General features: G+C 36.9%; 1 protein-coding gene across 4 annotated transcripts in view; it reads right to left on the bottom strand.

Annotated features, from left to right (window-relative positions):
• Positions 1 to 2,524: 2,524 nt before the first annotated feature.
• Positions 2,525 to 23,736, bottom strand: part of STK39 (serine/threonine kinase 39) — a 78,078-nt gene continuing 56,866 nt past the window's right edge. For all 4 annotated transcript variants that reach the window (XM_017838925.1, XM_017838917.1, XM_017838941.1 and 1 more), the window contains 4 exons: positions 21,033 to 21,085; positions 19,098 to 19,166; positions 8,009 to 8,073; positions 2,525 to 4,014 (listed from right to left, as the gene is read on the bottom strand). In XM_017838925.1, the coding sequence (XP_017694414.1) occupies positions 3,940 to 4,014; positions 8,009 to 8,073; positions 19,098 to 19,166; positions 21,033 to 21,085 (262 nt within the window). In that variant the 3' untranslated portion in view covers positions 2,525 to 3,939. The remainder of the gene's footprint in view (positions 4,015 to 8,008; positions 8,074 to 19,097; positions 19,167 to 21,032; positions 21,086 to 23,736) is intronic.

The raw sequence follows: 23,736 nt of genomic DNA, 5'->3' as shown, positions 1-23,736 counted from the left end.
TTGGAGATGTGAAATTGGACCAAGCTGGGTGAAGAGATACAGATATCTATCTCAGGGAAGAACATAGAGAGAAAAAATTAAATTATGTTTCCTGACTTATTTCCCTGTTCCCCCTTCCACTTCCATGCACAAAGCAGAAATATGCTCTGGGGCAGGGAAGTCAATAGAGGAAATTGTGATGGTACATAAGATAATATTCTAGAAAGCAAGAATACTTATCCCAACTAGCTAGCTGAATTTCAGTTTGAATGCAAAACTGTATTGTTGGTGCAAATATCTGAGGTCAGCACTCATCAGAAGAAAGAGACGTGCTCCTGTTCTCTTGGCATGAAAAGCATATGTTGCCAGCATGGGAGGCAGCTTTTCTGGCCTAAAGCCCACACTGAAGTCCCAGGAGATAAAATGCTGGAAATGTCCCTCCTCTCCCACTCCTTTACACTCCAGGCCTAGTTTTGTAGTGATCTAAATTCTACATTTATATTCATCCTTTCTAACACTTTAAAATAATAAATACAGAACTGTGTTTCATCAACTGACTTTCATCTCAGCCCACCGAGCTACTTTCAGCAAACTGAAGCAGAGCCCACTGGCATGGGTGGCTCCATGGACACTGACATGAATCAGCCCACAGAGCCTGCAAGTGCCCAGCTGCGAGCACTGGCATATAATCACCAGAGATGATTATATTTTTAGCAGCATCTAATTAAGTCCTATTTTCTTGGTCTTAGAGACAACTAGATGGTAGCTCACTTGTTACAGCTTCACCTCATTAATTAGAGACCTCTTCCTTCAAACACAGACAGGTGCTGCAGCCGGCAACACCTTTCTAACAGAAGCATCACAACTGCTTTGGGACGAGTCATGACACACACGAGAACTTTACCCACCTCCTAAATGCTTTTCACGTAAACGTGAACAAATGAATAGCTACTGATTTTCTCTTTTTGCTTATTATTTAACAAAAGATGCAAATACAGCATTCAGGAAGCAAATTCCTATTACATTTGATGTTTACTTCTACTGTATCATTGCTTGCACAGCTTTCTAGTGCAATGTACCATATATTTTCACCTTTTTTTCCCACCTGTATGTACCAAGAGAATAAACTACTTATAAACTAATTTTAATGGACACTAAAGGCTTTAACTACCTCTTCTTTCTTTCTACTTTTTCAAAAATTAGTTCTGCTCACTTTGTATTTATTCACAATATCTTGACAGCAACAAAAAAAATATTAAGAAACCAACACAGATGAGATAAATAACACTGCTGCACGAATTTGCTGTCTCACTGAATCCAGGAAGCCCAGTGAAGCATCACCATGTTTCTATATCAGACCACAAGTGAGCAACAACTGTTACCACTTTATCTTGGCACAATACTGCTGATTGCCACAATTAAAGCATTACATTCTTTATTTAGATACCTCCTGCAGCCCTAACCACCACAGCAGATGAGCACTTTTGACAGTTGCTATTCATACCCCAACACCTTTTCCCCAGCCTTTGGGGAAGAGTATAGCGAGTGGAACACAATTTTCATCAAAATATATATTCCCACTTCTTTTTGATGATCCGTGAAAACAACAAGCTTCCCTGAACACTTTTTTTTTTTTTTCCTGCTCTGGAAAACAAATCTAACCAGCTAACTACTTTGCAGATGAATTAATCAATAGTGGTGCAATGTTTAGAGAAGTCTACATTAACATACGTAACAAAAATAAAACAATTGCAATGCTCAGCATTTAACTCCTCCCGGTTCTGCTCAGCAACCACCCCATCGCAGTGTTGCAGGTTATCAACTATGTCACTGATAGACGCACGTTTAAGGTACCTTTTCAGTTTGCTCCATACTCCAACACGAAGGTGAGCGATCACCTGCCAAATCGCAGCTCGCCCCGCAGTCCGGACACGATGTGTTGTTCCCAGCCAGCACAGCCGAGCTCCCCGGGGGCAGCACCGGCCCCGCACGGTCACAGGCAGCTGGGGCCGGTCCCCTGCCCACCACACCCGCAAAGACACCCTGGGGCCAAGGCCGGCCACAGTGCCCAGGTCACCAGGGAAAGGCTCACCGCTGTTGTTCGGCTGCTCCAGGGCTGACAAAACCCACCCCTAGGCTGGGCTTCGCCCACCAAGGGCTTTGAGGGCACCAATCGCCCCCAGAGGCCTCATCAGCCCAAACGCACCTCAGCTGGGGCCACCTGCCCTACCCCGGGCCGTCCCTGTCTCTTCTCATGCCAACCAGCACCCCACAGGCACACAGGGCCAGAAACACAAATTATTTCTTTAAGTACAAACACTTTGGGAGTTAAGTACAAACACTTTGGGAGTTAAGTACAAACACCTGGGGAGTCTTAAAAGTGGCTTCTGCAAAGCAGTGGAGAGCAGGTAGCAATTCCTTCCCTCCTCCTCCTCAGGTGCTGCTTGTAAACAAAGTAAGGGCAGCAGCCATTTGTAACACGGCCCTGCAGCACCTCTGTGCCACTGAGATGCACACAGAACATGGAAATTCAAAACACAAATCAGTTTGCGCAATACACCTTTATTTTTACTTTATTTTTTGAACCTTTGCAGTCATCTTGGAGTAATCATCATGTAAACAGTAGGATGGGATGGGATTACATTGAGTCGTATGCAAATGGTTCTAGAACACCTCAACGATTATAACAAGGCATTATAAATAACTTTTCTTAATAATATATATTTGCCATTTTCAGTACATTACAGAGCTGCCGCTTATCTAGGATTAGCTAGGAAGTAGTTTAAATTGTAACCTCTGAGAAACATGTCTCCAAATTTGGAACTCCTTCTAAGGTTCACTAGCTCCATAACATCTATGTCACAGGTTAAGCAGAAGACTACTTGGGTCGTGTTTTCTTTGTAACAGAGTTTTACTTGATCATTGCACAAAGCCCTATTATTTTCACTCCACCTTGGTATTTTACAGAACTTGAAATAAAGCTTCAGTTCCATTCTTCAAGTTTTTATCACCTGTATGAAACCGGTTTCTATCATTAAGGGTAAGTCAGATCAGAGATGGACACAGTATGCATTCTACCTTAACAACAACAGTTCAAAATAGCTCTAGCTCATAGACTCCCCAATAAAGCATAGTCAAAATACTCTAACATCTTTGCTACTGTATATCCCCTCCTTGCTCAGATAACTATATATATTTATATATGTTGTACCATATGTATGGTACTTAGAAAATGGAGATTATTTATATAAGCAGCCTCAGGCACATTCTTAAAACATTAATATCTGCAAGGCACCTCCCACTCCCTTGACAATCAGTTTGTGGACTGGTTTTTTGATACACAACCAACAAAAGTTTGCTAATGCCGAATCAATTAATTTCAAAAAAACCCCTAGAAGTTACCAAATACTTTAAAGACATACCTGAAACTTTTTTAAATAGTGGGAGATTAACTGCAAATAGTACATAATCAAGTCAAATCATTTTCTTATTACTAGTGTTTTAATGCATAAATATATGAAAAATAAAATTCACAGTCATTTTTAAAACTAGAATTCAAGTTTGGCTAATAATTCTAAACTTTTATATGTATGTTAATTTCTAAATAGAACAGAACAGAGGCAGTATTATCAACCACAAGTACAGGTAGAATAGTATCACTCAAAGTTTATGAAAGAAGTAAGCTTGATAGAAAATTCCTTTTGTAACCAATAAATATAACCACCTGAGTGTACTTCCACAAGCTTGTCACTTAGGGGGAATCCAAATCAACTGCTAAGAGACATTTAGGAGCATTTTGAATGTTAACAGCAGCAGTGTAGCTGTGGGCTTTGCTTGTTCTGACTTTGTGAATTGCTAGATAATGAAGCAGAACTCAGTGTGTGGTGCATTAATTTTCCTTTGCATCTAAGCTGGCCTCTTCGCAATCTCAAAATTCGGCTTGGGGTCAAGGGACAGACATCAGCTGACGCTTAACTGAGCAAAACCAATCAGTTTCACTTCATCGGGAATCTCAGTGCCATCACAGCCGGAGGCCTGCAAGTACAAACAGAAATGTTTAGTATACCACACTACAACAGAGGATCTGACAGCCAGGATATAAATTTTCCCCATATAGCCTACTCAGCAAACAGCTTAGTTGAATAAAAGTTTTCAGACTGCTTGATGTAGCCTCTGTCAACATCAGCCAATTGCATCCTTAATTTTAGCAAACCATTGTAATCAATATTAAAGATTATGGAAAAAAAAATACTGGAAAATGAACTCTGAAATACCCAAGTTCTTTACACTAAAGTTTCCCAACTGGAGCCAAATTTTTCATGTGAGTATGCTATTTTTACTCATGAACAGCAATTAATACACATGTATAGAATCCACTTTTTACCACTGTGCTATACACAGGAAATGTCTCATGAGTCCAGCCAGCAAGTCGGTTTGGAATACCAACCAACTAAATTTTCAAACAAGAAACTGAAGCAGTCTACGAAGAGTAAACACTAATATTTGCAAAAGGACAGCTCCCTTCTAGCAGTACAGTCTAGTACTTGAAATTGTATAGTTGAGATTCCTCAGTAAAGCCTGTCAAAATACAAACTGGCACAAGTGATCAGTTCATTTTTCACATATAATGGTAAGGATATAAACCCACCTTGCTCAGGACTGAACTGTTACTTTAGGTCTGCTTTAAAAAAAAATATGCTGGAGGCAAAATATTTTTATATTTTTATTTTTAAATACAAAATTTTTTTCTGTAGGACAAAAGTGACTACATTTTAAACAAAGTTTTTCATGCATTTTTATCTGTGTGGTAGATAAAACAATAATACAATTGGATTAAAAGTGTGTAGTTCTAAGTTAGCTATGACAGATGCCTTCAGATTCTTTTGCATATCACGAAAAGTCCTCAACAGAACAACTGATTCACCCTATAAAAACTCTCTTGATCCTTTCATGCACGAGTAGCAGTTGAACCCTTTAATAGATGTGGTTCATGTTCACGCAGTATATGGTAAAGAACTCTCAGATTGTGCATACAAGGTGCGCCAAGTGACACAATCCGCTCAATTTTCATGACCAGACTTAAACTGTGTTGCCACTTGTGGAAGCATTACATCAGGCTACTCTTTAAAATTTACTTTGAGCAGATAGAGAACAGAAGTTCTCTCTTCCGATAGTATTTCACAGCTGTTATTTCACTGAAGCAGCAAGTTAAAGATCTGAGATCATCACCATTGGTTAGTATTAAGATATTTGAATGGTTCTTGAATTGGGAATTTACTAAATAAATGCAGATTTGCACTTGAAATGCTAAAAAGAGCTAACACTACTACATCATTCTACACTCTAGCTAGCTGTCAATCTTCTCAAAGCCATGTAAGTAACATATCTAGATGCATATAGATTTTTAAATGCCTTCCTTGTCAATAAATACCATTTTATATCTATTTAATGCACCTGGAATTTATCAGCTTAGATTTTGTGCTTAGTGTAAGTACAACTACTATACACAAACTGCAACAGGAAAGTATTCAGGAGTGACTGAATGCACTCCTTCATTAGTATTTTTTCCCGCCCTTTTTCAGAAAAAAATCCTTCTATGAAATGCAAATTATGCTGTGCAATAATTCTGTGTTTCCTTGAGTGTTGCCACGATTACATATGTATTAAAGCAGCCTCCTTCCCAAAGCATGGACAGCTGGATCCTGCAGGGAAGCCTTAATTCTGTGTTAGCCAAGACAACTAAGGGAGATTTAATACTATATATACCTTCTGCAGAATAACAGATCATTTTAAGATCAAAGATACACTGTTTCAAAAATACGCAAGAGGGAGAATCCAACCCCTGCCATCCAGGCACCTCACTTTAAAAATTTTCTTTACCATTTTGGTAATAATTAAAGACAAAAGTAGTTACAACATAAATTGTTCCTTTTTTTCCCCAAAAAGATGAAATGCTTGCCATTTGAATAGAAATACTCTATAATAGCAAAATATCAGCAAAAGCAATCTGTAAGCAATGACATACTAACGAGATTCTTTGTCCACAAATAGAAGTAACTAATCCTAGACTAAGGAGTACTTTTCAGTTGAATTCTCTGAATGGATATAGGATTACCTACATTTAGACCTTGAATCCCCATTAAATATTTAGCAACAAAATTATTTTAATCAAGTTGTATACAAATGCTCTCAAATTCAGTGAGATCTTGCTAAGAGGTAGCAAAGACCCAGGAGGGCATACAAAGATATGACACAGTTCTCCTAGGCCACAATTAATTTAGCAACTTCACTACGCAATACAGAAACAGGTAGAAATGGAACATACATTAAATTAATCCAATAATAATAATAAATTAGTATATTTCTTGTGGTTATGTTCTTTTCCCGCAAAGTAGGGAACTAATGCAGGAAACCTAGAGCAAAAGAATCAGGAAGAAACTTTGGTAAAAAAATAACCTCAGGAATTGTTATCTAGCCAATGCAACTTACCTTCAGAAGGGACAGAGACATTGAGTTTGCATTGTCTATTAATTCTGATTAAGGTAAGGATAAGGATGATAGCAGCATTCACATACCATGTGACCTTGACTGCACCCCGGGAATAAATCCAACTAAATCGCAGAAATACCCGAACCTAAATTTTCAAGAGGATTTGTTTTCAGCATATATAACCTGAATACTATGGGATATTACGTTTTGGAATTTCACGCCTCTATTTTAAGTGTGTGAAAAAGAAACCCAGACTTCTGTAGAGCCTCAGGAGTATCTATCTATCTAAATGCTCTTACTGAGAAGCCATTGATTACACAATAAAGCCAATTCAGATGTTTAGACAGCAAGAGCACAGATCAGCTGCAAAAAGGGAAGCATCAGCCATTACACTGTATTTATAGCAAAGGGCACAGAAACAAAATAATGTGAGTTACATGTCTTTATTCCCCCACCCAATCCCTTCTCACAAGAAACATGTCAGTTCTGGAGATTTTACTGGACTGTAGAAGAGTCCAAATGAGTCAGCTAAAACTATTTGACTTTGTATTTCAGGAATGACACTGGAACAACAATGCTGAATTAATACATTATCATCAACTAGGTCTAATAATGACTTTCTACAACCCATCTAAAGTAGCTGCTTTTACAAACAAAGCTTATCTAACAGATATTCATTCTAGTTTTTCATATGTGATGAGTCACTCTCAGCAAAAGGTGCTGAAAGCTAATTGGTAAGAGCTTGGTATTTCCACAGCCAATAATTCAATAATTTCAAGTATATAAATTTTTCAACTTAATTTTAGCAAGAAATAAAAACAGAGCACATCAATTCTGACTTAAGTTTTTGCAATGTAAATTGATTAATATTAAATTAGATCTATCATGATACCATCAAAATCAACCAAAATTAGGACCCAGGGTCCAGGGCACAAAATGCAGCACAGAAGAGAGCCCCAGATCCAAACCCAACATCTGATGATGTACATACAGAAGACAGAAAGCAAAGGAGAAAAAGTAATGAAATACACTGGGAGCAAGATAAACTTGCAGGTGTGGATGGTCAACTGAAAGAAGGTTGAGAAGAACCACTAAGGAGAAGCAAGTGAAGAGAGTGACCTGCATGCAAGAAAAATGGTGGCAGGTGTTAGAAAAAATGGGGTTGGAACAAAATGTCCATTAGCAGAGGACATTTCAGTCGGGGCAGAGCTAAGTGAGTGGGACTGAAGGAGTGTTAACCTAGGAACTACAGTTTTCTCTGCTTTACTTGTTTCTGAAATTCTTCTCATAGGTTTTCTTCCTGCAGTTTCTCACCTAAACCTCAGACTTCCTCAGAACTCACGTGACTGAACCTCCTTCCCCATGCACAGTTATGGAGCCCTCCTGTCGAAACAGGGTTTAAGCTTTTTCACTCATACATGGCAATTTCAGTCATCTGTCAACATATTTATTCAACAAAATAGCTGTAAATAAGATAATATTCACACAAAGTTGATTCTGTGATAATTAGTTTGTTTCTTCCCTTCATGCTGTTACTTACCAACTTAAAAGTCAATGTTTTCAAGGCCTTTGGATCATCTACTATTTTCTGTAAGTTAGCAGCAACTGTAAAATAAAGTATGGAAAAAATGATTTATACAAAATTGCATTCAATGTGCCATCAAGCCTCATATCGAATCTTCTACTTAATTCTACACGCATACATGTCTGTAAATTACTACTTCAATCATTTAATCACTCTCTAGCTGTTGTTTCAAGGTCAGAGGGCAGTTGGGCTGCCTTAAATTCTGCCTCCTTTCTTTTCAATCACTTTGACACTTTGTGCCTATGAGAAGTGATTCAAGTTAAAAATCTGCCTGCAAACCAAATGACAGAAAAAAAACAACTACTTATTCCATAAACAATTAACAATCACACAAATGCAAGTGCGAGGAAAATGAGAGAATCACACATGAAGGATAAGCTGATGGCTGGCATGATTTATATCATGTTTCTGCTACAGCCAGGGCCACCATCAGCACAAGTTTCTATCTGAAGGCTGCGCTCAATGTCCCCTCTAAATATGCATGTGGTTCTGTCCCATTTTGGGCTGACATTAGCACCCACACAGACCCTTGGTGGTGTGTTACAGCTCACTAGCAAAAAAAATTAAAAAGAGTTAAAATACAAGAGTGATACAGAAAGAGCTGGTCTTCAAACTACTCCCTTAGCAAACACGATCAAGATTTGTCAAGTAACAGCAGTAAACAGCTTACTTAGATGAACAGAGCCCAAGTGTCCAAAAAAGGAAGCTGTATGCTGTAACAGAAGTAGCAGGAAGGAAATAATACACTCTATGAAAACAGCGAAGGAGGCAGGAAAATAATAAACTCTTTTTTTATCAAAACATCTAAGTTACATTTTTAATTGGTATTTTTTAGCAATATTGCTACCATTTACCTTGACCAAAAAAAAAAAATTGGCTGTTTTCAGCTTTGTATGTTTACTAAACTTGCTCCCCAGCTTTGCGCATTTATAGATCCTGAACTCAGACTGAATCATTAAATGACTTTGTTCAAGACTGACTTATGAGCAGAAGATGCCATCAACAGGACATGAACATGAGATAAAGACTTCACACCTGGTAAAGCTGTTTTAACAAGATTATAAAGAGGAAATAAACAGGTGTTAAGTAGCAGCCATTTCTTAGTACATGAAATAGCTAAGTACCATAAAGCAGAGAAGCAAGAAACTAGATGCTGTCCATAAATAACCCTTTCCACATACTTCTCATGGTGGAAGATACACAGTAAACATTTGCATGTTCAATATCCTACTGCTATAAACTCAGGTTCCTACCTGATAGAGGAACCATCTTCTAACATTGTGATGGCAGCATTTTCACTCCTACCATGCCTGATCATACATGATTCACTGTGTAATAACAGAAACTGGCCTCACAGGGGAAGTACAGCATTTAGCAAGAGAATTTAGAGAAGCAAACAATTAGGCCAATCTACCACTGTTAAATGTAAATCCATTTTTTGCGGTCTCATTTTCTTTATACAATTAAAATGGCGCTAAGGACTGTTTATACACCTGTAATAAATTTAACCAGAGATGAAAGTGTGTTTGAAATGAAAAACAAGATTTAAAAGAAAGCATAAGGTACATTTTGTAGAGAGCATTTTTTAGAAAGAAAAAAAAATTACCCTTCACAGTTAAACGAACTCAGCTACAGGCACTACAATAGAAGGTATTTCCATTTTTTAAGCTTCATAGAGACCTTTCCTGAATCTTCGTTCGCGAAGCCCAGCCATGATTATTCATAATATTCTTTATTCTTGCCATTACAAACAGTTTTAATTTTAAACACACAATTCAATTCTACAATCTGTAAGTCAATTTTAGTGCAGTACTTTCTACCTGATAAAATACATGCAAATATAGAAAATGCCTTTCATTACAATTAATACGTAGAACCTCATATGCAGACAAAAAGGAACATTCAGCCTCACAGCTCCTGAAGCCAGGATAGAATAGCTTCAATTTTTTATGTCTTAAAAATCTATAAAATAGGATCATGCACTCAAAAGCAGCTCTGGCTTATCCAAGTTCTGTAAAACATGAAATGTTACAAAACCAGATAGGAGTTCGGTCCTAAATCCAAAGATTTCTAACTTCACCTAAATAAAATGTAACAAAAATCTGAGCTTCAAGTGCACGTGTGTCTTCAGGAGGGGCAGCCTTTCATTTCATGTCGTACAGTTGCAAGTCAGCACGCTGGACTATTTCCTCAGAGTGCAGAAACTTCCAGCTGCCCTTAGACAGTTACTGGCAAAGTTGTTATTTACTGCACTTCCAAACAGCATCCCGAGACAACCAAGTGTTTTAATGAACTATCATACAGTGGAAAGCAGCACCAAGGACTTCACAAGTAGTATCAAAGTCTTAAAAAACCCTAACCCTTCCTGCTGATTTTTTACCAGGGAATAGATTAAAAAATTCCAAATAAAAATAGAAAAATATAAACCTGCAATATATGTAAATAGAAGTCATTTTTAGATGGTTATCATTCTTCAAAAACCCTGCTTTTCTGAGAACAGTGCTTAGTAAAAGGCTGAAGGGAATAATTTCATTTATCCCCTTTATTTACTTTTAATATGAACACAAGTAAAAAACTTTTACATATGAAATATGCTTTATTTTTGCTTTTCTGATGGACCGTAACTAGAGTGGAACACGTGTAATCAAACGGAAGATTAGGAGGATTTAAGCGAGCAATGCCAGATGTTTTCAGGCTATGACTGAAAATACAAAAGCAGACCTATAAAGAGTCCATAACAGAATACAAGCTTACATTAAAAATAGTCACACCTGCCGTTTCCTACAGAGAGAACTCTTAAATTTTAATCATACATATTCAGCATTTTCAAGTAAAACTAGGATTTCACCTGTGACTTTGGTACTGTGTTTTACATTTTCTGGTCTTTACAGAATGGCAATAGAAATAATTTTGCCAAAATATTGTCATTAATCACAGTCAGTCAAAGCCTGTGAATGTGAATCCCCTGAAAAGCCTACTCTTTCTGCAATGTCTGAAAGCACACGTAATTATCATCCATTAAGAGTCAAATATTTGCACATAATTACCTAGAAAAATCGTACTTTCCTGTTGGTATCTTTTTCATTTTTCTAACTCCTTGCTTTTGTTTTGCTGGCTCTTGTCCTTATTTAGACCACAGGGGCAACAATCAGAGGCAACTGTCTGAATTGGGATACCTGACTGTATTTTAGGAAACTATTTAAAATATGGTTCATTTTTTGTAGGGATGAAACAATCATGACTTTTCTCACCTTAGTGCAAGCCAAAGGTTCTCAGTAAGGACTCAGCAGGACCTCAGTAAGTACAAAGGACTGGATGTGTCTCTCTGCACCTAAAACACTGAAGATCTGGGCTCAGCTAAGAAAAACAGCACTAACCCATGAACTGAGGTGTCCATGGCATCTCTAGTTTAGTTAATTTCCTTTGGAAGTAGAGCCTGGAGCACTGTCAGGAGAAGCCATCCAAGCAGGTGAAAGTCCTTTCCAAACACCAGCCTGCAGTCCCTTCCAATTATTTTTCCAGAAGGTTTGGGAATCCCACCTTAACTACATTAAAGACATGCTCAAAACTATAAATACAACAACATACTCTACATTTAAATACTCGTCCTACTTTAAATGCAATTAAACTGAGCTATCATTTGCATTAAATATAACTGGCTTACCACTCCTATGAATATACTTCTAAAAATTCAGGACTGTTACTAAACACACAGTTTGGACCACTAAGTCTGCAAAGTACCCTGAAAGACACTAAAAAATTCATGACAGGCATACCCTCACAACTAAACAATGCTCTCACTTACAAGCAGTTGCTTCTACTGTTCAGTACTATTCAGAATTACTGGTCACATCAGGCAAGTAAGAAAAACAATTATTTTTAAGTGGAACTGCTATTAGGTTTTACTGATGAAAATCTCCCTCAGCTCCTTTCATCAAGGAAAATGATTCACTAGGTTGAGACTCACTAACCCTCTTTGTACAGTTTGTGTACAAAGTTCTAACTTGGCTTAAATATGACAAATGAGACTAAAGTTTCTAAATGCAGAGGAACCCAATCCATCTGTAAACACTAGAGAGGAATATAACCATTCTATTTTCACCACATCTCCCTGCCCTGCACTCCCAACAATTCTTGTATTGCAAGTTGGTGAAGAAAGTCAATTCAATACCGTACTGCTCTCCTGAAATGAAAAGGAGTTTCACATTAGGACTTTCTTGAGAGCCAGAAATTGTTCTCTCCACTGATACTTAAATTATTTGGAAAAGTGGAGAGCATTGTAAAATACACGTCTCTGAGTCTACTTTATACCTTATCTCTAAGTTAAGTATACTGCAGTTTCTATTGACAAAGCCATTTTTCTTTGAAGTACTCTGAAGTCATGCCTTGGATGTTGTACTTGAGAAATTCATAGATTTGTCTGCCTGCAAGCAGCACTAATTGATAATTAAAATCCTGTTGGGAATTCACTGTTTTTACAAGACCTAAATATACTACATCCAACTGTATTTTGCAGAGTCTTTTCTCAATATGTTATGGCCACGCTCCTATAAAAGTCAGAGGAAGAAACATGAACAAGATAACTGCAGGAAAAAATTAAGTGGTGATGGAAAAATCTTTGCCAGCTGTAACCTCAAGTAAATAGAGTATACTTCATGCTTTGGAGCAAAAGCTCTCTTCAAACATTAGCAGCAGTTAACACAAGAGGCTTTTTGTTGTTTACAACAATAAATGAGGTGCTGTTCTGGTTTCTTCAGAAGGTTTCTGAAGGACATCTAATCAACTTATATACCACAAGGCTCTTCTGCATGTTTTGCTCAGTGACAAATGGTTGTGCCATTCTAACAAAATAAATATCCGCACTTGCAAAAGGTGCAATAGGCTAAAAGGTGAAACCCAGCACATAAATATACACTACGGGCTGCTAATTGCAGATGTAATAAACAAAAAGCCCCACCTAACTAGAGTCTCTAATATATATACAATATATGACCACTCTGCTATATGACAATTTTGCTCAACCACATAAGTTATATTTTTTAAACAAGTGATCAGTATAAGCTGAGGTAATAGAACAAAAATCGCCACCTTCAAGATCACAAATAAATATAAGAGAATAACTATACTTCAGGCAGTCTCAAATATCTGTTTTGCTCCTGTAATGTGACAGAGCTCTCTCCAGTTACTTAAAAATTCGTAACACGGCATGAAACCTAACCCTAATGGCTTCTGAAGAGGGAAAACTTCTGGAAAAGTTAAAATTAATGAGAGAGTAAATAAAGCTATATGAAGTACAGTTAAACTATTTCCAGTACAATGCCCAAACAGCCAACTGAGCCGGAGCCATCTGGCATAAACACAGACACAAGCAAATCTAAAGCTTGAGATGATATTTCTGGGGTGCTCTCAAAAGAATAATGATTCATCTGCTCTTCTATTTTGCAAAGAATGAATGGGCAACCTCTGAAAGTATGCTTAGGTTCAACAGTTTGCAAAGCTATTGCATATTGTAATCCTGAAATTCAGATATGAAGAAAGGAAAACATTATTCAGGCAGAAAATTACTGTCACCAAAAAAAGAGAAAAATTGTAAGCTCTGAGACAATGAAAAATATTTTTAATAAGTTAAAAGAAAAATATAGTCCAAAACTCAGTCTATAAAAAAATAGCCATCTTCAGCTGCTGCCTACTTCATCAGCAGTATGGCTGTTAGAGAAACCAGGCTCAAAGCTCCACAGATTTATTGGCTTCCCTGTTGATTGTTTCAAACATTACCTCTTCCTCAACTGTACGCAGTTATTTTACCATTTTCATCTGAAACACCGAGCTCACCATAATTATCTGCCCTGGGAGTCTGCTGGTTTGAGGATTAATGCTGTGTTCTCCTGTATGGGTCTTAGGAAGCAGGATGCCTGAGTGGCAGGGAATACTTTTCAGTGGAATTATCTCTCCTGAAAATTCAGCCACTGTTAGGTTTTTCCTCTAAAGGGCTGAATTTATTATGCACACTCTTGAGGTAGTTTCACATATTGCAAGAGGTTCATTGTATTCTACACGTTCATTTATATTTCATACTACACCCTGGGTTTTGTGCATTTGCAAGTTCAGAACAAAATCAAAACTAAGTTTTAAAACATAGCTAGCACGGGGTTATATATACTATAGTATACTACGCAAAAAAATCAAAACCATCAGCCTTTAGAGCACTTGGTACCAATTCCTCAAAGATCTCTGTCTGTCTTATTACCATCTAATAGCTCACAAATTATCTGCTTGAAACATTAAGGGCTTTTCAAAGAGAGATCAAAAACATCATTTAAGTGTAGTGTGATTTGACTAGTTCACCCATTCAGGATGCTAGTCATAAAATCCCTTCTGTTTATGTTCCTTGAGAACAGTAGCAAGGGAAATATTAAGGCACTTGGAAATCTGTGGCAGCTAAGTAACAAGTGTTTATTGACAGACAACTGCAAGGACCTAGACATGAGTCTTATAAGAAAGAAATAAAAGAAAATAGAAAGATCAACAGCAAGCCTGGCTTCTCTTCTGAGGAAGATACTGGACACTGATAAGGCAGAAACATTAAAAACATTTAGAAATGTATTATTTATGAAGAGGCTGTCATTAGGAATTTAGCAAAGGCTCACAAATTTGTCTAAATTCTCCAAGTACATTGCTGAATCAGTAGATATAGTGGAAAATATCTCCATTTCAACATTTGATACTATAATAATATCCAACAGCTTGATTTGCAGCCTTACAATCAGAAAACACAGCTTAAAGAGGACAGCTACAGGACAACAGAAGGCCAAAGCAGTTGTATTTTGAAAGGAACAAACAGAAAGAGAGACTGAAAATGGTCTCCTAGAGCATCCTAGTGAATTGATATAGTGAATTGACTACAATTTCACAGCGCAGTTTCCACAGCTTAAAACAATTATTAAAACCACTAGTGCCCTGTAGTTCATAGGAGTTCTGAGCCCCAATAGCGTAAACACAGTAAACCCAGCAATGTGTGCAGTTTCATGCCTGTGTAAAATACAGGGCATGAGGAAGAACAGTACCAAGTAAAACCATCCTCATCTCCCAAAGGATGGCCCAACATACGGCAATAGTAAAGGAAGGTGGCAAACAATGCTTCAAATTATGCACAGAATACTTGTAGCTGCATGCTGTGCTATCTCTAAAGAGTACCAAAATCTGTGCTGATTTCCCTTGGTTATTAATTCATTATTCTATACAGACAACCAAGGTTTAGCCTAGTTCATGTCTTTTTAGACATCAAGGACACTAACTAGCTTTTTTTCCAAAAGAAAAAAAAAAAAAAAACAAAAAAACCCCAAAAAACCAAAAACAAAACCAACTAAACAAACAAAAATCCCCAGGAGGGGTGGTTGGGACCAAAGCTTTAGTAACTAACCAGTTCCACTAGGTTACTCAAAAGCATGGAAGAGACATCAGGGTCATATATTCCTGATTGACATCTACCAACCGTAGATAATTACCGTAAATAATTACCCTTGCTCAAAATGAAAAAAAAATACTACAAGTTTATGGAATAATAATAGACCTCAAATGTCTTCACATTAAGATTCTTTAACATGGAGTATTAATAACCAGGGGTCACAGCAAAAACTGAAAAACTGAGGATTGATAAAATAATACACAAGATTTAACTTTTCTTTAGGTAGCTGATGGGAAAATTCCCACCCAACAGAAGCAGTATATTTTTACTAAACAGGAGCACTGTATCAAAAAAGAAAGTGAAATAAGTTAGTGCTAGAAATCTACCTATTTCAATTCCAATAACACATTATTAAACTACTAAATTCTCAATTACTTAGTCTGGATATCTGATCCCAAGGTAGTGTTTTACATTCTATAGTCATCGAGAAGAGGAAAAAAAAGGAAAAAGACTGAAATTGTGGTAACTGTTTTTATTGATTAATTAAAATATTAATATAACTGGCAAATTATACCTTTTCCCAGAAAGTTATTAAAAAATAGGTGGTTGGTATTTCAAATTGAATTTTTCCCCCAGAAGGTGAGAAAAACACTTAGGCAAACCACTGCATGTTTAAAACAAGGTTTATAAACAATGTTTATAAAAAGGTAAATGGAATATATTTGGATACCTAAATGCTTAGCTATTTCAGACCTTGATTCTACATGTGTCTAATGGGGAAGACTATCCAGGAAGATGAGGGATGAGTATATACAGATTTCATAATTTCCCCTTCATTTTGATGATCCTGAGCATTCTAAATCTCAGTCTAGCCTCAAATGAACATTTAAAATAAAATTTAGACCTGCTGCCAATCACTGCTAGTAGGGATATTTAATAAGCCTGAGATATTACAGTGAATTGTGCTCACAAATTCTCTATAGAAAAGAATGAGTCAGAGTACAAGGTTGAAAAAAATCATTTGCCTGTGACTGAATGTAGAAAGCGAGTGCTGGCTTTCAGACACAAGTTTTAACAACAGTTTAATAGTCATCAAGATGCTGAAGACAGCTCTAACAAATATCTCCATCACACTGGACTAGATTTGAAATACAGGTCTGTGCAGAAATAAGGCAGGTCACATTCTGCTATGCATATTATTACTTGGTAGTCTTTTCTCCCCATCAGATCTTCACAAGTCCTCCTGTCCCAAATTCAGCGATGAATTATAGATATTTTTCTGACAAAACTATTAAGAAGATGAAATAGCAGCCAGGCTACTTCAATACCTTTTATCTGAAACTTGAAACAAGGAAACATATATTTGGAAAAGCCTCCCTGATGTGCTCAAGTTAGGTTCTGAAATAGAATATCTCTAATTTGTAGAATCTCAATAAATCCTTATTTTGACATACTAACCACTGGCAGAGAAGTGAATGCTAAGGAAATAAATAACAGCAACTAAATTACTATTAAAATAGGAACATTCCTTACATTGCTGCTTTTGCGATTTCTGATTCAAATTTACAGTTGTGGGTTTTTTTCCATTGTAACCAGAAAGGAAAGTCCTCAAAACTATGATTCAGATCCACTAGGGCAGAGAACACACTCTAGGCCCAAGAGTTTATCACTTCTCTATCAGGCAGAACTCAAACTAATCCCACTAGTAACCATAGAGATTTATTCCTCATTTACACAATTAAGTAGGAACTGGTGGACTGCATGCTGAAAAAAGGAGCTTTGTTTGAAGGCAATTGCCAATTCTACTTTTTTCTTTTTTTTTTCTTTAAAGTAACTCAAAATTATTATTTACTTTATCATGGCTATAAGACAAGTACATGCACTATGATACATATACGCATGCATGAAGAATTTGCACACTTGGAGAATTTCTTATATCATGTATTTATAGTTCTGCCACAACTACAGCAGCGGTGATTATTCACCTAACACAGTTTTTTTTTCCACCTTGTACCTCTAAGTTTCCACCACACCAAAAATTCTGCAGGGTAGGAACTTTGGTGAAACCTGCTAGTTTCACACAATATACCTTCTCAATTGCACCTTTTTCATACAACAGATATAGCTAAAATAACTTTGGTGCAATTGATGCAAAACTTCATTACCTGCGGATGTCCCTCAAGCCTCCGGAACTCCTGGCAGTCTAGTCATTATGAGTCACCATTCAGTGCATTAGCTCTAAATGAGCCAGATGTGTTGAAATATTTAAGTCCTTAGTTAAACCCTGAGGATTTAGAGATATTCTTCCACCTGTAATACATTTGCATATCTTGCTGGAAATACTGAGTTAAGTGCACGTGTTGAAGGCACAAAACTTTCTACAAAATGCCTTAGAATACAGTGCTCTTTGAGCACATAAATAAATGCAGTATGTTTGGTACTCATGCAGCTCTATCCCATTTTCTGATTACAATAAGATGAGTTGGAATTAGTTGAACAAAAGCCATCACTTTATTCAGTTTCAAAGACGATTAATCTAACAAGACAAAATAAAACCAGGAATAAGCAAAGGCACAGCAAAACCAAGGAAAGCAAAAGGATATTTACCGTGTAACACTGTGGCTTCTCTAGGAACTGGATTATCAGTGTCACTATAAACTAAGATGTTGTTAAGGACAATGTACTAATAAACTGGGCTTCTTGCTTTATCATGGTTCCATTTTAGTATGAAAGTACCTTCAGCAGATGTGATGCTGTAAGAGAGCTGTTTCAATTTCAAATGCTTTAATGCTGTGATTAATTGGGAACTATATATCACTGTTACATTACGGAGTTGAAAAACACTCTTCATACCACTTAGGAGTTTGGTTAAGGATCTCTTAATCAATTGATATGAACTTCTTTGACTGCAACACAAAAATTGACTTGCCTCTATTCTTCCAATTATTACTCCCACATTTAGCATATACTACCCCCCCTCTGATATTGGCGACTGTACATCTACCAGTCTTGAGCAACTAGAAGAAAGGAAAGAGGTGCAGGGAAATAAGCACTTCCAAATTAATCATCTCTGCAACACACTGAATTTCAAGTAAAAAAAAAACAAACTTAAAAAATTACTGAAGCACAGAATAGAAAAAGAGAGAATTATCTTTCTTCTCAGCAGCCAGAAAACATTTCCGATTACCTCTTTGTTTACCACAGAAAAAATATCTCTAAGCGCAATTTCCATAGGTCCTGAACTCTGTCCTGCTTCTATTTCTATGAACCCAAATAGATTGCTTACTAACTTCAGAGCTGCCAAAGCACACTTTGCAAAATCCTACTGAAAAATCATTTTATTTTTAAACCAAAAAATGAAGTTATCACAAAAATGATCGATCATTAAACTGTAAATAATCCTTCAGGAGAACTATATTATATCATCCCTCTCAAACCACTGAAGAGTTCTGACTTCCAAAAGCAATCCTTGGACTGGTATCAAAATTGTCTTGTTGACTGAACTATGCATACATAAAAGCAAAATTAGGACAAAAAAAGTTTTTTGTGAAAACCAAGCATCAGAGAAAACATTTTTTCACATCCATTTAACACAAACTTGTCACAAGAGCGTAATAGCAAAACAAAAATGTAATTTACCTATAACTACATCATGGCCATCAACCAGGCCTGCAGAGAACAGCTCCTGGGAAACGCCATCTGCTGTGTCTGTGCAAAAGGTGAAATGAATAAGTATGAGAGCCACAAAAACAACAAAAAGTATCAGTCATCCAATGCAATTTAACAAAAATATATTCTAGTTCCAAAACACCCATGGAGGCAGGCTTGAATTCAAAATTATCTTTAATTAGGAGGGAAAAAGATAATTATCTTATCAGCCTCTGCACAGCAAATTGCATGAGCTGATGATTTGATTCACTGCAAACTCCCTACAGACCTACCCTGGCCACTAGCATTTTTCGTTTATTATCTAACTACATACTCTACACATTTTACAAGTTCAGTATCTTCACAACCAAGAAAATAAACAATGCTTTAGAGTGGTTTTCATTGTTTTCTTCATCCCCTCCACTGTTCTGCATATCTAGACAGAGATATGCTGAGTAGCCTTTCTTGTTTGTTACCAGTGAGGCACAGTTGAACAGTCATTATTTTGAGCTTTAGGTTTAAAATAGCTTTTAAGTATTATGACTTAGGACATTCAAAGCTTCGGATGATTTTCTATTAAATCCTGTACCTGAGTGGGTTAATTCCTAAGCCCCTGTCACTAGTACTTGTTCCTGGATAAAGACTTTAGGAAGCTTAAAGGGAAGGAGGCAGAAACAGTAGGAACAAGCTAAATTCCAGCTAAATCTCAACTGTAATGTGTCCCCAACACCAAACATCTGTATGGAGCCCATGCTTTGAGGCAGTTACACGAAGTTGCATCATTTCCTCAAGAAACACACACAGGTGAAAATCAACATAGCTGAGCTAGCTGCAGTTTCTGGAGATGAGAACCACAGCAACCTTCTGGCTGCCTCAGTGACTGACTAGGAACAGTCCTGGTATACCCTCTTACTGTTCAACCAAGTAAGAATTCTCAAATGGCTTATGTAACTGCTTCCCAAGTAACTCTTTTCACAAACCAAGACACTCTCTGCCCAATTAAGTAACTGGTCTCTTTCGTTATTACCCGTTGCCAAAAATCAATGAGAAAGGCAGGTAGAGAACACAGAATATATCCATGCACAGAACTACTGCACATGATAGATACTGGGATTTACCAGAAAAGAGACCTCTTCCAATCTGGATTCATTTTTAGGTGAAAACTCTTTGAAGGCTATTCTAAATACAGTGAATACTGACTTCTGAGGAATATGAAACGTGTTCATAGTTCAAAGGGTTGTAATTTAACAAGGATGATACCTTCTTACTCAACATATCAGCCTACTATGCATTTTATCCCAGTAATACTTGGTTTTCTTCAAACAAAGGTAACTGTAGAAGTTCTTAAAACTCTTAGCACTAGAAAGCCTATACAGTTCTACAAGCGCGCAGCAGAATTTAAAGTTTCAATATCAGAATTTCTTTCTGGTGATAATAACAAAGCTAGAGATACAGTTGAACTTTCTGTTGAAGACAGCATCTGAAAAATGCTGTGAACTTTATACTCATTAAAAGACTTTCTTTTATTACAAAAGGGAAAGAAACTTAAACATTACCACCATCACCACACATACACTTTTATGGCTACTATATTCCATTTCCTATGATGTCTTCCACGTGTGAAAATGGAAATTCAAAAGCTGTAAATATTGCTATGCACAATCTTATATACCACATAGATCATTTCAATAAGACATGAAATTGGTAAAAGTATACTGCAAATCAAGCCTTCTAATACATATATTATGCAACCTTGCCAGTAGAATTTACATACATCTGCAATTCTTACTCAAGTGAGGTTCCATATAAAGCTCTGCACAGTAGGAAACATTCCAGAGAAGCAGTCTGTATTAACCACAAGCAGCAATCAATTTCCAAAATACCTTTTTAAGCAGTAAGAGAATAATTCAATTGCAGGAGCCTTACCTCTGCCTGGAGTAAACTCAAACCGTATGTCATTAAGTTCTTTCCTGGAGTTCCTGAAAAACAGTCAGTTATTACATTAAAATGTAATGAAGAACAGAACTATCCAGCTCCTATACCCAAAGAATACCTCTGGTATTGACAACCATGTTTTTGTAGTGTGTATTTCTTTGAAAACACTGCTCTCCCAAAGTACGCAGACTGGAGAGACTCCATTGTATTTTTATGGCGGTATTTTGGGAAAAGTAATAAAAAAATATACTTAAGCTGAAAATTCCTTTGGCAGCTTAAAGGATAAAACAAAGTCCTCTGATTAATATTTTCCTTTTCATCCTCAAAAGACACTCTGCCATATTGACTCTAATAGCTCAATATAGTCCAAGTCATATGTACCTTTTCCTGTAAGAACAACAGAATACTCACTTGGACTTAACACTCCCTACCTTAGATCACATGTATACTAAGACGTTAATTTAAGAGACAAAGTATCCAGCAAATGTTAAATGCTGAAAAGCGGTCTTGATGCAGAGTGTTTATAAAACTATTTTAAAATGAGTAAATTCTTTCACTGACCACCACTGCCTCAACAGTGAGGTTCTACCTACACATAAAACAAGCAGCACAGTGTTAAAGCCAATGGTTTTCTGCTTTCCTGTTTGCCACTAAGAGTGTTTTAACCAGTTCAGTGTGTGAAACAGTCTGAAGCTACTTATTACCAGTGTTAAAGAATTCCTTCACAGCCTCATACCGTGTCCCAAACCTCCATTCCTTGCATGTTTCCAGCTTCAGTCTTAGTTAATAATTTCTACCATCAACAAAACATTAGCCTCTTTGCAAAACAGACGTCCATCTAATTTTCGGAAATGGCAAGCCAGCCGAGCATAGGGATGAACTTAATTGCTGTAGCACACTCTTTTTCCAATGAATAGCTCAATCCACTTGAAAAGCTAATAGCAACAGGATGTGTTTTGAGGTTCATTATTCTTCTCCTCAGCAAGGAATCTGTATGCAACCTCATATTTCAGCATACCAGGCCATGAAGTCTTGCTGTGGGAAAACTAAATCCAATAGGCAGGCATATTCAGCTGTGACTTAACAGCTATTATCGCTTGCTAAATAATTCTAAGAATACTACAGAGTCAAAGCCAGCAACACAGAGAAACACAAACCCCAGAATGATTGGCAGTACAGGCAACAGCAAGATAGCAAACCCTGAAAAATAAGTATGCCACATGCAGTGCCTAAAATGAAAAGTACTCATTTACCAAATCTACTGAATGCTTCAAAGCTGAAGGAGTTTCATGTTCCCTAAATAAAGAACTACAGGAATTTAAGATCACTAACAGAAAGCTGCAGATAATTTAGCTAGCTAGGTACAGATTTACAAGGCTCATTTACTTCTTTTGTAGAAGTATGCCATTATATGGAATATTGCACTATTTTTATTCAACAGAGAACTAGTACGAATCTCAGCTTTCCCCCCTCTCTCTCTCCTAGAAAAACCTGGATGGTTTTCTGTTAAAAAAAAAAAATTTTGAAAAAAAAAAATCAACATATGACCCGTCTCCAAGTTCCCTTTTGACAATCCACATCCCTTTGCTGACACTTATTATACCTAATAAGCCTGTTAAAGCTGCTGCTTTCCAATAAAAGGGAAATTGCACAGAAATTTAGCATTATTCTCAAGCAAGATATGTTTTGACTGAATGTGTGATGTAACTCAAATACTCATTTCCTGCGCACGCTTTAGAAGAAACAAATCAAACATATAAAAACTTTCTCTCGCACCTTTTCAGAAGTAAACCAGAAGGTAGGAACTAAATGATCTTTAAGGTCCTTTCCAACCCAAACCATTCTATGATTCCATGACCTAGAAATATAATACATTAAGTGCTCAGATTGGATCTTCCCACAGACCTCACATAAGTAGAACATCCACCGTATAAAAAGGCACTAAGAAATTATGACCTTTTATGAAAATTACCACTTTTTAACAGACTGATACAGCTCTGTGAAAGACCAGCTGCTCCTGTCACAGACTCTTTCCTTAAGCAGGATCCACATGGGGTCTATTTTACTTTGTCTCCAAATGGCAGAATATCCCAAAGAGAAATTTAACTTGTCAAGTCAGTTTATTTAAGTGAAGATGGAAATTCAAGGAAGGTTGATATGTATTCAGCAATCCAACTTTGCTTTTGGGAACTGTTATACTCTGAAGTATTTTGAACTCTACGACACTGCTGCTTTCTCTTTAATGGTATACTACTGTGTTCAGGAAAGCAAAACAAAGGAAGTTTGGCAAGATTAATTTGCTAGAAGCCTGTAAGTGCTTTTGGTTATTGTTCCATTACCTTCCAGACATTTATTGATTTCCATAAATTATGTATTCCATTATATAATCCACCAAATAGAAGATGCACTTGAGTTCTCTGCTAAAAGCTGCTCATGCTCTTCTCCAGCCTTCAGACACTCTTCTGGTTCTAGTTAATGTCACTGTAACTGCAAATGAGTTTGCTAGTTCCCTTGGTGAAAACTGTTTGGATTTGTTGATTTATTTGTAGGCAGAGTTTCCAAGCAGTGTTTCATTTGTTCCTTTTTTTACTTACATCCATTACACTCTTATCATGCAGCAGCACACACAGGCTTTATTTCTGCTAAATAGAAATAGGATTTGAAGAAAGGCACTTACTATCTTTGTGATTAATAA

This window comes from Lepidothrix coronata, unplaced genomic scaffold, assembly GCF_001604755.1.
Source record: "Lepidothrix coronata isolate B3197 unplaced genomic scaffold, Lepidothrix_coronata-1.0 Scaffold7, whole genome shotgun sequence".
NCBI lineage: Eukaryota > Metazoa > Chordata > Aves > Passeriformes > Pipridae > Lepidothrix > Lepidothrix coronata.
The sequence above is the reverse complement of the archived record's forward strand: the minus strand, read 5'-3'. Positions and strand labels throughout refer to the sequence as shown.